Source organism: Aedes aegypti, chromosome 1 (genome assembly GCF_002204515.2).
Source record: "Aedes aegypti strain LVP_AGWG chromosome 1, AaegL5.0 Primary Assembly, whole genome shotgun sequence".
Taxonomy (NCBI): domain Eukaryota; kingdom Metazoa; phylum Arthropoda; class Insecta; order Diptera; family Culicidae; genus Aedes; species Aedes aegypti.
In genome coordinates, this window is record NC_035107.1 from 261,340,903 (window position 1) to 261,354,798 (window position 13,896).

The 13,896-nt window shown below is 38.8% G+C and overlaps 1 protein-coding gene across 1 annotated transcript; it reads left to right on the forward strand.

Annotated features, from left to right (window-relative positions):
- The first annotated feature begins 280 nt into the window (after nt 1-280).
- Nucleotides 281-10,757, forward strand: LOC5576726 (endochitinase). Its single transcript, XM_001656184.2, has 5 exons — nt 281-379; nt 8,709-9,472; nt 9,532-9,729; nt 9,786-10,079; nt 10,146-10,757. Exons 1-5 carry the CDS (start codon nt 376-378, stop codon nt 10,644-10,646), a joined length of 1,761 nt encoding a protein of 586 aa, XP_001656234.1. The 5' UTR covers nt 281-375; the 3' UTR covers nt 10,647-10,757.
- Nucleotides 10,758-13,896: the final 3,139 nt, after the last annotated feature.

The window sequence follows — 13,896 nt, forward strand, 5'->3', positions numbered from 1 at the left end:
AAGCGCGTAACTCAAAATTTTGTCGATCATCTTTTCCAAAGAACATGAAAAACTAAACATACATACATAGCTTAATCATTAAAAAAGAGCTCAGATCTGATGAATAATATTATTAATAATAACGTTCTGGGGAGCACCGAGCATATCCCAGCACAAAACAAACTCCAAGAAAGTTCGCACAAGAGATAAAAGTCACCGGTGCTCCACCCGCACCCACCCCAATACCAACGAAGGGTGTGCAATGCTGCGCAAGGGGCAAGCATGGACGATCCAAAGACATTTTTTCGCCAGCACCTGTACCGGCTTAACTGTATAAATACACCTTCCGTTCGGCACGGAATCGGTTAATCGCGGAAAGGTCTTCGATCGAACAGGATGGGTAAGTTTGCCACACGGAGTCGTAATTTCGGTTTTGTTTTCAATTGTTGTGATCATAAGTGGAACGTGAACGGTGTGTCCCGCAAAAGGGTCAACGTGCTGTGTGATCGTTCAAAAAAAAGAGAACAGAAGTTTGAAGTTCAATGTGGATATTTAAAAATGGCAGAGTGCTTCCCATTAAGATGAAAACGCGCAAAAAAAAAAATAAACCTGATTATAAGTGTCCAGCCAATCCAGAAACCAAAGAGAGCAAAAAATATGAATAATTAACGGTTTTTTTGCAAAGTGTCCCCTCGAATTTTAAGAGTGTTAATCCTAAGATAACGGTACTTTTCCAGATTTGGATCAACTGACTGCGAAATGTGAAAACAGAAAGCGATCGAAACGCGTGTTGCAGTGTTATATAGAACGAACCGATCTGGTTCTTTACTAGTTTTATAGGGCAAACAGGAAGAATAGAAACGAGGGCAAAGTTTTGCAGTTTGGTGATCGTGATTTAACAGTTTGATGTTTTCTGATTCTAAATTATTGTTCTTCTTCTTCTTGAAGATACGGTTCTATTGGAAAAGAACATGCTTCCCAGCTAAGTGCCCTTATGTGCAGTTATTAACTGAGACTTTCTTAGCCATTTGACCTATTTTGTGTTCACATATTCTATGATAAGCTCGAAGACATTATATACTCTGAGAAGTCAAGAACATTTCGATTGGACTCGAACCCTCGACCTTCAGCCAGATTTTGCTGAATAGCTGCACGGCTATTTTGACTTCATTACATTTAACTTAACTTTATTCAATAAGTGTGTCCATTCATAATCAGTTTTCCAATCCCCGGATTTTTTTTTTTGTTTTTGGAGGACTTAATTTAACTTATGCGTGAATTATTTTCAAAACGGTTTGAGTTTTGAAAGAGCTTTGGAAATATTTTTTGAAATATTTAAAAAGACCATACGAAATTCAGAGAGATTAAATAACAAAAAATTCTGCTCTGTGTATATAAATTAAGACTGTTCTTCCACAAAAGGGCAAAGTTCAATTTCCAACCTATAACCTTTGATCTGGTGAAACTCATGCTGGATCCGAAGAAAATATCATTTTATCAGAAACGATATCTCCAAATACATTTTCTTGCTCTCCGTGAAGCCAGCAAAACCTTTAGACATAAATACAAAATTGCAGCTTCCAAGCCATCTATTGAATATTTGGCCAAGAACCTCGCCATGAATTTAACGAGAATACTTGGACCTTGTAATTTATTTATCTATCAAAGATTTTGTCATGAATTCATAAATATCTTACAAGTATTTGTTTGAGATGATAGAAAGAAATCGCTGTAAATCTTCAAAAATCCATCTCGTCAAGGGTCTCATAAGAGGCTGTTCTTTAAGCACGTAGTCGGGTTTTTTAGACCTCCCTCCTTTTGTGCTCATTAGTCCATGTAAAAACTTAAAAATTAGTTTGGACCGTGATCATTGGCCAAACTTTTCCCTCACCCCATAAACGACCACGTGGTTTATGGACGGCCTCTAAGCACATTGTCATGGATCAAGGACTAGTCAAACTAGTTAACGAAAAATCAGCATCATCCATGACCCCCTTAATCCGTCTTTCTCGAAGTTATCAAATGTTTGAACATGCTTGCAGCCTTCATACAAAATTTGCCATTTCTTGTATATGGTCAAATAAAACATTTTTCCAAATAGCGTTAGCGTTAGCGTAGTTGCGGTATATGAAATATAAGTTAAGCGTAGTTACGGTATAAAAAAATGCGAAAATCATCATATCATGTTCTACGATATTTTTTATAGGGTATCCCAAAAAGTATAAGCATGACTTTGATAACGAGAATCACAATATTTTTCCAAACAAATAAATATTTTTATATTTTTGTATTTTTCTTTGGGGCATTTTAAATGCTGCCTGTAAAAATTTTGTTTGATAAAATAAGCTTTAACATTGAAATTTTTGATTTTAGAAAATCAATTCTTATCTTCTTAGCACAGACCCTACTTTTGTGTTTTGTTGGAACATAACTAGTAATGAATGTTTTTATCAATAGGGGAAGACGGGGTAAGACCGCCCGCCTAAGCAATTTAATTCATATGTCAAAATCGAGAATCATCAAAAACTTTTTCAACGCAGCATGTCGTATTTTGAAGCATTAGGCATGATCAAAAAATATCACAGGTGTTGTATTTGTAAAAAAATATTTGTTTCTTGAAGCTTAAAAAAGTGATGTCTTATCACGCTTATTTTTAGCGATGGGGTAAATCCGCCCACCCACGGGGTAAAAGCGACCATCACGATTTTCATACACAATTTTGCGAAAAAATGTATCAGTTCTCTGTGATTCTAAAAAGTATAATGTTTAACGAATTCTACATTGATTGACGAGGATATTGGGTTACTTATAGGTTTAATTTATTCAAAAAACTTAGATATATACTTATCATCACATTGAATCACCCATATTTTGAAAAAAATTGCGGATTTGGCTTGTATTTTTTACAAAATTGGTTTCATTTTACTTGAATAGTAATGTACAACGTAGCTATAACATTTAAAATGTTTAGACATTTTATTTGGTATAAATTAGGGATGGCGGTCTTACCCCATCAACAGTGGTCGGTTTTACCCCGCTTGCACAATTTTCACAACTATGGCTTTATTTCAAAGCTAAATATTTACAATTCATATGTCACTTCACTGAAGCATATTTTACATTTCTGTTAAAGCATAGACAGGTGATTTGTTATGTTTTTAGAAAAAATACCTTCTGAAATCCTTAAGAGAGCAATTGTTAAAATTAGATCAAATTCAATATCGACGAGAAGAAACTTTGTTTTTGATATTTGTTATGGAAAATTTTATATAAATATAACCCAAAATGATTCGGAATGTTGAAAATCTTGTGTTTATGGAAAGTGCTTGGTGAACTTTTAAGGAGAATGCCATTTTCATGCCAAACTGAAGGTGGTCCGTCTTACCCCGGCGGGCGCTCTTACCCCGTCTTCCCCTATTTCTTGATGTGGAGAGTTCAAGTACATTGTATCTAAGATGTTCCTCGAGAGTTTTTGTTTTGAATTTTATTTGACTTTGCTAGAAAACATTTGACAAAACGGTAGAATTTTTTAAAAATTGGTAGTTTTTCCCTCCTGGTTTTCTGGTATTTTCAATATAAATAAAAAAAATCATTTCAAATTAACTTATGTCAAATATCTATAATTCTGGATAGGCAACAAAAATTTGAGATTTTCACATGTTTTAACGGATATACAAGGACTTGGTTTTGACCCTTTTAAAAATCGACCACAGCTGAAACAGGATTTTTAGTTTCTCTTCAAATTCCATATACTAAACTTTATAATTTCCAATGATATAAATGATAGTCTGATCATTTATCGTATCGGCAATGATAAATATATTTTTTCAGATTTTTATTGTACGTACTTCATGACCTAGCACTAATTTCGTATAACAAAGTCGCTCAAATATAACGCGATTTGTGCAAAACTGATAAGAGAAGCTTCCAGAAATGTAATACCATCAAGAAACAGGTAGCGAAGAAATGCCCAAAATTCACAATCCGCTCTTAATAAGTGCAAAAGTGAAATGTGAGAAAACAAGAGTTTTATCTGCACTAGTCTTCGAATAGCAGTATGGTAAAGTCGTGCCCATACATTCTGGGACACTCTATATATGGAAAATGTGAACAAAACATATATGTTATTTATTATTTGTATTGTTTAAGCTTTTTAGAATTTGTTTTTCGCTTTGAACATGATTTTTATCTGTAACTTTCGTCTTACTAGAAAGGAATTGTAAGCATACTGTCAAATTTTATCATGTAGTCCTGGAGTTCAATATCTTTGTGATGAATGCTTCTAAAGCGTCAACGATGGTGTGAAATTCTTCACATACCTTGTCTCCAGCATACGCCCATATCAAATGATAGAATGGATTCATACCTTGAGCATTGCAGACTTTTACATACATATTTTAGGAAAAACGACTCATCTTGGAGAGCCGTGGTTGAACCTTCATATAAGTGCGATAAGCGGCCCTGTATTGTTCAAAACCTATGAGCTAGTAATGATATAAATCGTCACTTACCAAAGGATCAAATTTCTTCCTCAAAAACTGTTATAGACCTCTGTATTTATTTCTTGTTTTTAAATTTCAACAAAAAAATTAAGGCATATGAAACTTATAACAGGAAAATGCTACCAAAACTATGACCCTAACAAAATATTTGATTGCGACCATAAAAAACACGTTCGCTAAGAACTCCTCTATCCTCTGATTCCAAACAATCTAATATTTTCAACAATAAAGTGTAATTTTTGTAGGTTGAAAGTTTATCACCAGAGTACAATACGACAATCAGACGCTGTTTCCAAATTTGAGCGAACAAAACTTTAAACTTCTCTGCTTTATCACTTTATTTAGAGTGGTAACAAAAATTGTTGTAGAGAGCGAAGTTATGTCCAAACATACTACAGCAATTATAAATTGCATTCACTCCCAAAAACAATGAAGATAACGCTTGTGATTGCTAAATTCACGTTCAAACAATTTCCGCATTTTTATGGGCCATACTGTGAAGTTACTTTCAGTAAACTCCTACAAGATTTTCTGAAAGGAATCATGGACTCTTAAGGACATCTTAGAGGATTTAGTATTGTCGCGCCATCACCAAACCGGGTCGCGCCAAATGTGACTCGCGACACGCTTCAACTCGCCGCTTTGAAATCAGTTTTTAAGAGTGGCGCTACATTCTTACGATGTTTATAAACACAGCGCACTATGCAAATATTAGTCGCATCGCAATGCTTGGAGATTAGGAAAAAATAAATTTAAAAAATGTTTGTCCTTATTTCTGCCGGATCCATAATAGATAAAACAATTGAAAGAACAATCAATCAAATCTCTGGGTAATAGACCAATCCAACTGCCTGCGTAGTAGTGCAATGTTGACGAAATTTTCTTTGCTTGCTGTGAGAATTAAAAATAAAACGGAATTGTTATCGAACATTCAATTCCTTGTTGGACTGACGTTGACCGAAATCTCAAATGACGTCAAATAAACATCGATAGGTTTTCATTCTAAGGAAATCGACTTGTGTAAGATTGATCGTGCATTGGTATTCCTCTATATCTTGCAGGAATTTTATGCTGTTATAAGGTTTTAATGTTTTGAAGTGTACATGTACCAGGCCGGGTGTATGGCTGTCAACTAGGGGAAGACGGGGTAAGAGCGCCCGCCGGGGTAAGACGGACCACCTTCAGTTTGGTATGAAAATGGCAATTTTCTTAAAAGTTCGCCAAGCACTTTCCATAAACACAAGATTTTTGACATTCCGGAGCATTAAGTGTGATATTTACATCAAATTTTTCATAACAAATGTCAAAAACAAAGTTTCTGCTCGTCGATATTGACTTTGATCTAAATTAAACAGATGCTCCTTTAAGGATTTCGGAAGGGATTTTTTTGGAACAACATAACAAATTACCCGTCCATGCTTTAACAGAAATGTGAAATATGCTTCGGTGAAGTAGAATATGAATTGTAAATATCAAGCTTTAAAATAAGGCCTTAGTTGTGAAAATTGCGCAAGCGGGGTAAAACCGACCACTGTTGAAGGGGTAAGACCGCCACCCCTAATTTATATCAAATAACTGTGTAGACCATTTTAAAAGTTGTAACTACGTTGTACATTACTGTTGAAGTGAAATGAAATCAGTTTTGTGAAAAATACAAGCCAAATACGCATAGTGTTTTCCAAAATATGGGTGTTTTAAGGTAGTAATAAGTACATATTTAAGTTTTTTGAAATAATTAACCCTAAAAATGATTCAATATCCACGTTAATCAATGTAGAATTCATAAAACATTATACTTTTTAGAATCACAGGGAACTGATATATTTTTTGCAAAATTGTGTACGAAAATCGTGGTGGTCGCTTTTACCTTGTTGGTGGGCGGTTTTACCCCGTCGCTAAAAATAATCGTAAGACGTCACTTTTTCAAAGCTCCAAGAAATAAATATTTTTTAGAAATACAACACCTGTGATATTTTTTGATCATGCCTAAGGCTTCAAAAAACGACATGCTAGGTCGAAAAAGGATTTATTGATTCTTGATTTTGGCATATGAATTAAATTGCTTAGGCGGGCGGTCTTACCCCGTCTTCCCCTACAAGCAAAGTTCGCCTAACAATCATCTCTCACGCGGGTCGGCCCAAACAGCACAGGGCGAAAACGCGGGCCACGCCAGGCAGCAAATGCTGATGCTTTCCAACACTCAATAGCGGGATGTCTAGCAGCGTTGTGAGTCACACGAACACACCCACAAAACATGAACGGTAGGCGAACTTCGTTGCGTATACCCCCCCTGACATGTACACGACGAAAAACGTGTCAGATGTACAAATTGAAATTGAAACTGCGAAAAGAAACCACGTGTTCCGGTGGGGATCGAATTTTATGAAAATTATCGAGCGGAATTCCTTAAGGGGTGATCCATTAATTACGTAAAACAATTTTCGGGGTTTTCAACCCCCCTCCCCCCATGGTAAGATTTTTTGTATGAAAATCAATAATAAATTGTATGGCGCGTAAGAAATCTCAGAGGAATTTCTGGAGTAATAGTCTTTGAACGTTTCTCAAGAACCTCCAGAATTTGTCAGCATTAGATACCGAAGTACGGTAAAGTTTTACTAACTTCGGTGAATCTAGAAGATTTACAAGTTTTTCGGAAAATAAAATGACGAGTTCGGTGAAAACAAACAAATATCCTTTGAGTTTTCCTAATTGTGTACGTTTTTTCGGTAAAACTTGTTTGTTCCTTCGCTGTCAGCATACGACCAAGGTCCCACCGGGGTTGGTTACCCGATCTTTCTTATATTCGTATCTCAGACGGCACCGCGGTGAGGTAGGGATGGGAGTTACTGGACAAGAGGCTAAGGACTACAAATGGAGTCTATTTTATACCTGCAGGTACGTGAAGTACCAATGGTACGCAATATCCAGTCATTCATCACTCTGTTTAGTTTCACCCATGCTTGAAATTGAAACAAACCGGTAGTCTTATGTATAGCGTATTTCTCCGGTGCGTTCTCCAAACTCCCTGGTATTTCCCGGTCATTTGTTACTTCCAGGTTTTGTAAACAGGTCGTCGTGTGTACTTCTAAATATTCACAAATTTATAAGTAAATTTTATTCCAACTAAGACTTCTCCCATCTAAAACCAAAAGTAGACGAGATACCAGCAGTAAATATATTTCTATAATTTTGGATTGGTGAAGTAGTGAAATAGAAATCATGTGTACCCGCGGCAACATTGACATATAGTCATCACCAAAATTAAGTGCCCAATTTATTGCAATCAGACAAATTCTTTCGTTAAATATCTTTACTTCATAATTAACGTGTCATTTTTGTGATACAAAATGGAAAATTATTTCTTTTAATGAAATGTTTTTTTACATTATATGAATAAGTGTGTCAAAATTGAGCGCCTAATTGACGTTTCTTTCACTTGGCAATATTTTACTCTTGTTTGTCCATTGTTTTTAAGACCTTCGAGAGAAAAATTAAGCAATATTGCTTTATTACTTTAGGGCTTCTGTTAGAAGACATAATTTGTGTCGCACAGTACGAGAGTACGTCGTCGAAAGACTATAAATACACACTCCGAAAAAACTATGCGATTTTACGTCTTTTGGATGCACATAAAAGAAGCGAGACAAATGACGTGAATTTGTGTCACATTTTAAATACGATGGTGTCTGATTCGGGAAATGTCAATCATAGCGGCATCGTTTTCATGCCCTTCATCATGTAAAATTACATTTTTCTTTCATTACATTTCTCAGTACCCATTTTTACGTCATTTCATCACTTACATCATATGTCATTCAGTCATAATGTGAATTACGTCCGGAGTGAATTTCATTATTTTTAAGAGTGTAGGTCTCTCCAGCATCGTCGTATGAACGTTTATATCAATTTTATTTATCAATTAGGTATTACATCATATTATTGGTTACCTTCTTTAATAAATAATCAGCACATTACTCATGTCAATGAAAAATGGCACAAAAAGACCACGTGTTCTATTGAGCCGACTCCTACTTGCAATCATTTTTGAATTCTTGCATCATTATTGTACTATCTCCCAAAACAACAAATGATTCCGAAACTGACCTACGCCCAAAGGGCTCCTTAACTGACTGTGGAATGCATATTTTCCGTACATTGAGCCCAGGCCACCAACTAAACAACAAACGCACTGTCAACTTGTTCAAACTGATTTTTTATTCATCTCAGGTACACGGCAAACGTTTCTTTGTCTGGTGACGATGGTGATACTGATGACGGCGGTGGTGCTACCGTTTGCGGAAGCACAAGGTCAACAGCCGGCACGTATCGTATGCTATTTCAGCAATTGGGCCATTTATCGACCGGACGTCGGTCGGTACACTATCGATGACATTCCCGGAGAGATGTGCACCCACATCATATATTCGTTCATCGGCGTAGACGACAGCAATTACAAGGTGCTGGTCATCGATCCAGAAGTGGACCTGGAACAGAATGGGTTCAGAAACTTTACCAATTTGAAGAGCAAGTATTCCAATGCCAAGTTCATGATTGCCGTTGGGGGTTGGGCCGAAGGCGGCAAGAAGTATTCACAAATGGTAGCGGTGAAGGAACGGCGGGATTCATTCATTGATAGTGTGGTACAGTTCATGAAGGCCTACGACTTTGACGGGTTCGATCTGGATTGGGAGTATCCAGGCGCAGCCGATCGAGGAGGAAGCTTTAGCGACAAGGACAAATTCTTCTACTTTGTGGAGGAGCTGCGAAGAGCATTCGATCGAGAAGGTCGAGGTTGGGAGATCACGATGGCCGTTCCGGTGGCTAACTTCCGGTTGCAGGAGGGCTATCACGTTCCGGAGCTATGCGAGAATCTAGATGCGATCCATTGTATGACGTACGATCTGCGAGGCAACTGGGCTGGATTTGCCGATGTGCATAGCCCGCTGTACAAGCGTCCTCATGATCAGTGGGCATATGAAAAGCTGAATGTCGTAAGTTCATTGCTGTAGATATATTTGGTTGGTGACTTTTATATTTGAACATTTGGTAGAACGATGGAGTTCAACTCTGGGTCAACTACGGATGTCCACCAAACAAGTTGGTAATCGGTGTTCCGTTCTATGGAAGAACGTTCACCTTGAGTGCCAGTACAAAGAATCCCACTCTAGGATCATACATCAACAAGGAAGCCGGAGGTGGAGCTCCAGGACCGTACACCAATGCTAGTGGTTTTCTGGCTTATTATGAGGTACGTGACCCCACGTATTCTTGTCCAAGAGAAACTTATGAAGTTTTCCATTACAGATTTGCACAGAAGTTCAGGATGAGGAAAAGGGATGGACCAAAAAGTGGGACGACGTAGGTCTCTGCCCATACACCTACAAGGACACCCAGTTCGTTGGATATGAAGACGTGGAATCCTTGCAGCACAAAATGCAATGGATCAAACAGAAGGGTTATGCTGGAGCTATGACTTGGGCCATTGATATGGATGATTTCCGAGGACTATGTGGCCCGGAGAATGCATTGACGAAGGTGTTGTATGATCACATGAAGGATTATACCGTTCCGGAACCAACTGTTACCACAACGCCAAGGGTATTGTTCACTAATAATATACTTTATTTAATACAAAAAATTACACTATAAATTGAACCATTTCAGCCGGAATGGAATCGACCACCGTCGACGCAAACTTCGATCCAAGAAGTTCCCCTGGCAGGGGGACCTACTAGCACCACAACCCGTCGGCCTAAACCGACTACAACGGCAGCCAAGCGAACCACGCGCAAGTCGACTACAACTACAACCACAACACCTGCTCCGGACAGTTCCGAAGAGGAGGAAGATCGGCAGCCCGAACCAGCCCCAGTGCCAATTCCAGCTCCCGCCCCAGCACCGGGCGGTGACTTCGAAGATGCTGCCGATATCGACTGCTCCGATGGACAGGACTACGTTGCATCGGCGGACTGCAGCAAGTACTATCGCTGTGTGCACGGGCAACCGATTGAGTTTAGCTGCAAACCGGGAACCGCATTCCACACGGTGTCGAACGTTTGTGATTGGACTGAAAATGCTGACCGAGCCGAGTGTCGTAGCGAAGTGAAAACGGTTAAGGATTTCATGTTGGATGCGGGAGCAGATGGACAGCAGGGCGAGTCGTAGAAAATGAAGATGGTTTTGTTAAGATAGATTTAGATAGACAGACTGAGCTGCTCAGTGAACGAGATTACTGCCAATCGGATGACCGATGAATAAACTTTAAATTCTAACAAACATGTGGTGTTTTCCTTAACGGGGAAAATTAAAGATGTACATGTCTTTTTTACAAGGGGGAAATCTCCTAACAGACTCTTGAGAAGGTTACTCAGGGAGCGTGGATATGCCGCGCTAACGACGACCCACTAAAACCAGACACATAATTGAGCAATTCTCGCTAAACTGCTCAAATGGTGTACAGAATGCACAAACATTACTCTTGGCCTTAGACCCTTATCTCCCAGGACGGTATTTTTTCGGGGAGGGAACAGTGCATATAGCACTTAACACATGTAGCAAAAGTAGCCTAGGCAAATTGCTTTTCCTTGCCGACTTAAATAATGTTACAAGGGACTAGCCTCGGCAGGGATAGTCCAATGCAGCCTGCAATTCTAGCATAATGTGAATGACAGCCGTAATCACTGCATTTCAGCACTCGGCAACCGCACACATTCTCTTGATTATATTGTCCGGGGACGTGTCCCCTCCGCATGTAACGACCATGCAATGTCTCACAATAATGAAACTCGGGCAATCGAAGACAACATGCTCCGCTGTTTCCTCCACATCAGCACAATTTGGGCACGCAAGAGATTTTGAGTGTCCGAACCAATGCCGGTATTGCCTATAGCAACCATGTCCTGATAGGATTTGCTTCAGATTGAAGTTCACTTCCCCATGGTTTCTTTTATACCAATCTGACACATTTGGCATTAGCCGATGGGTCCATTTATCTTTAGTAGAGTTATCCCATTATGCCTGCTGCCAACCTTCCTCTGAGCGTTGTTTCTTTACACGCGTTGCGGACTCCTCGGGTACCTCTTTGGTAATTAGCTTAATGGGGGTCATCCCGGCAATAATGCACACAGCCTCTTTAGAAATCGTCCGGTATGTGCTTGCTACTGTTAAGCACGTGATCCTAGACGTGCTTTCCAACCGCTTTAGATTTCTGCTCGTTCTAAGCGCTTTTGACCAGATTGGTCCTACATACCTTAGTATGGATAGAGCCACGCTTGCCAGGAGCTTGCGTTTCCTGCAATTACAGCAGAGCTGTTAGACATCATCCATCTGTTATATATGACAGAATATTCAGCGAAATGTTTCAGTTTCACTCAAGATTGCAAGCATTTTGAATAATCAGTTATAACTCGTTTTACATGATTATGATAAAAGTTTACGTTTCACGGAAATTTAAGATTTTTTGCTGTGTAGCCTGTTGAGAATCGGCCTCTCCAATAACTTGCCCGTCGCATCTAGTAGGCAGATAGGTCCATACGCCGACGGGTCACCTGGTGGTTTTCCCGCCTTTGGTAGTAGCACCAATTTCTGTCGCTTCCATACATCCGGGAAGATTTTTTGATCTATGCAGCGTTGCATCGTGATTCTGAATATGTCCAAATCCACATTCACTGCCACTTTTAGGGTTATATTCGTGATACCATCGGGTCCCGGTGCCACGACTTCTGCCAGCTCTATGTTCGACACCCTCGCCACTTCTTCTCTTTCATCTGCCGCATACGTCACTGGGGTTATGGGTGATGCGGGAATAGTACATCGATTATCAATCGCAGCAGCTCGGCCGACTTCTCTTGGGGCGCCATGGCATCTTTGGTCTTAAGCCTGATTTGCTACTGAAAAGGCATAGCTAAAGAAATTTCTCGCAGATTCCTAGCAGAAATTTTCTACAGCGACTCCCATTTGAACTGACATTTCTTTTCAACTGTGTACTGCGATCAGAAAAAACACATTCTTGATCGATTCTTTGCAGAAATTTTCCATGCATCAAGATAGGTCGAGAAACTACTTGTCAACAGCGAGTCAGGCTTTAGCCATTACCTAAGACAAGACGTGACAGGTCAAAGTACAAAAATGAAGCCAATTGCCTGTCACAAAAGACCACTTCTCATTGGTCGTTTTGGCAAAGGCCTACTTTCACATCGTTGAGTTTGATTGCAACAGGGCACTTTGTTGCTAGTCCAGCCGTGTTGCTAGTTCATAAATTAGAGTTTTTATCAAAAGTTAGGAAATTTTTCATTAAATCTTTTTGTTTCAAATCAATTTTTATTCGATGTAAGCTCGAAGCATGTATTCCTACAATGCAAAAATAAATAAAACATACTTAACTGAGACCAATATAATGGATTTTGTGTCAATTCGCTCCTAAAACATCGCCGGTTTTGAATTTTAACCTGAGTTTTAAAAAATATAGCATCCTCTATTGCACTAAATGAATGAAGCGTTCACGAGACAATCAAATTATGAGCCTTGATTTTTGAATTTGTTGACGAGATTTGCCAAAAAAGGGTACTGGTAACACTGTATTTTGTATCGACTGAAAAACAACAGGGCAGTCTCAATTGAGCTGTCACGTCCTGTCCTAGGCCATTACCACTCTGTACACGGTAAAAAATCAGCACGTCGATTGAATGGATTGATCACTTCACAGTAAAAAATCAGCACGTTCGATTGAACGGATTGATCACTTGACTCAATTCAAAACACCAATCACCATGATTTGAAGAGTTCTCACTTTGGATATGCTCTGCTGTTTTTATCACTAGACACTGAAGTGAAAAGTCGTTGATTTGGAACATCATGTCTTTTGTATAGAAGCTATCATTGACAGCTCGTTGTAGAAAGTGATTGAGATCAATTCAACCCCTTTCAAGAGATGCGAGTTGGTGTCGAGGTAAGATACGAGACTTACATTCCGAAGATTTAAAGGTTCAAATCTGGGTCAGGTGGCGGAAACGTTTATTTTTACTTTTTTTATTTCATATCAAAACATAAAACGTTGAATTCAAGTGCTGTTACTTTGATATTGTCAAGATTTAATAGTAGTACAAATCCAAGTGCAGAACTATTTATAGCATCGTGCTTATTTTTACCGTGTTGACTCAATTCAAAACACCAATCACCATGATTTGAAGAGTTCTCACTTTGGATATGCTCTGCTGTTTTTATCACTAGACTCTGAAGTGAAAAGTCGTTGATTTTGAACATCATGTCTTTTGCATGTAAGCAATCATTGACAACTCGTTGTAGAAAGTGATTGAGATCAATTCAAACCCTTTCAACATATGTAAGTTGGTGTCGAGGTAAGATACAAGACATGCACTCCGAGGATTGAAGGTTGAAATCTGGGTCGAGCGAAAAC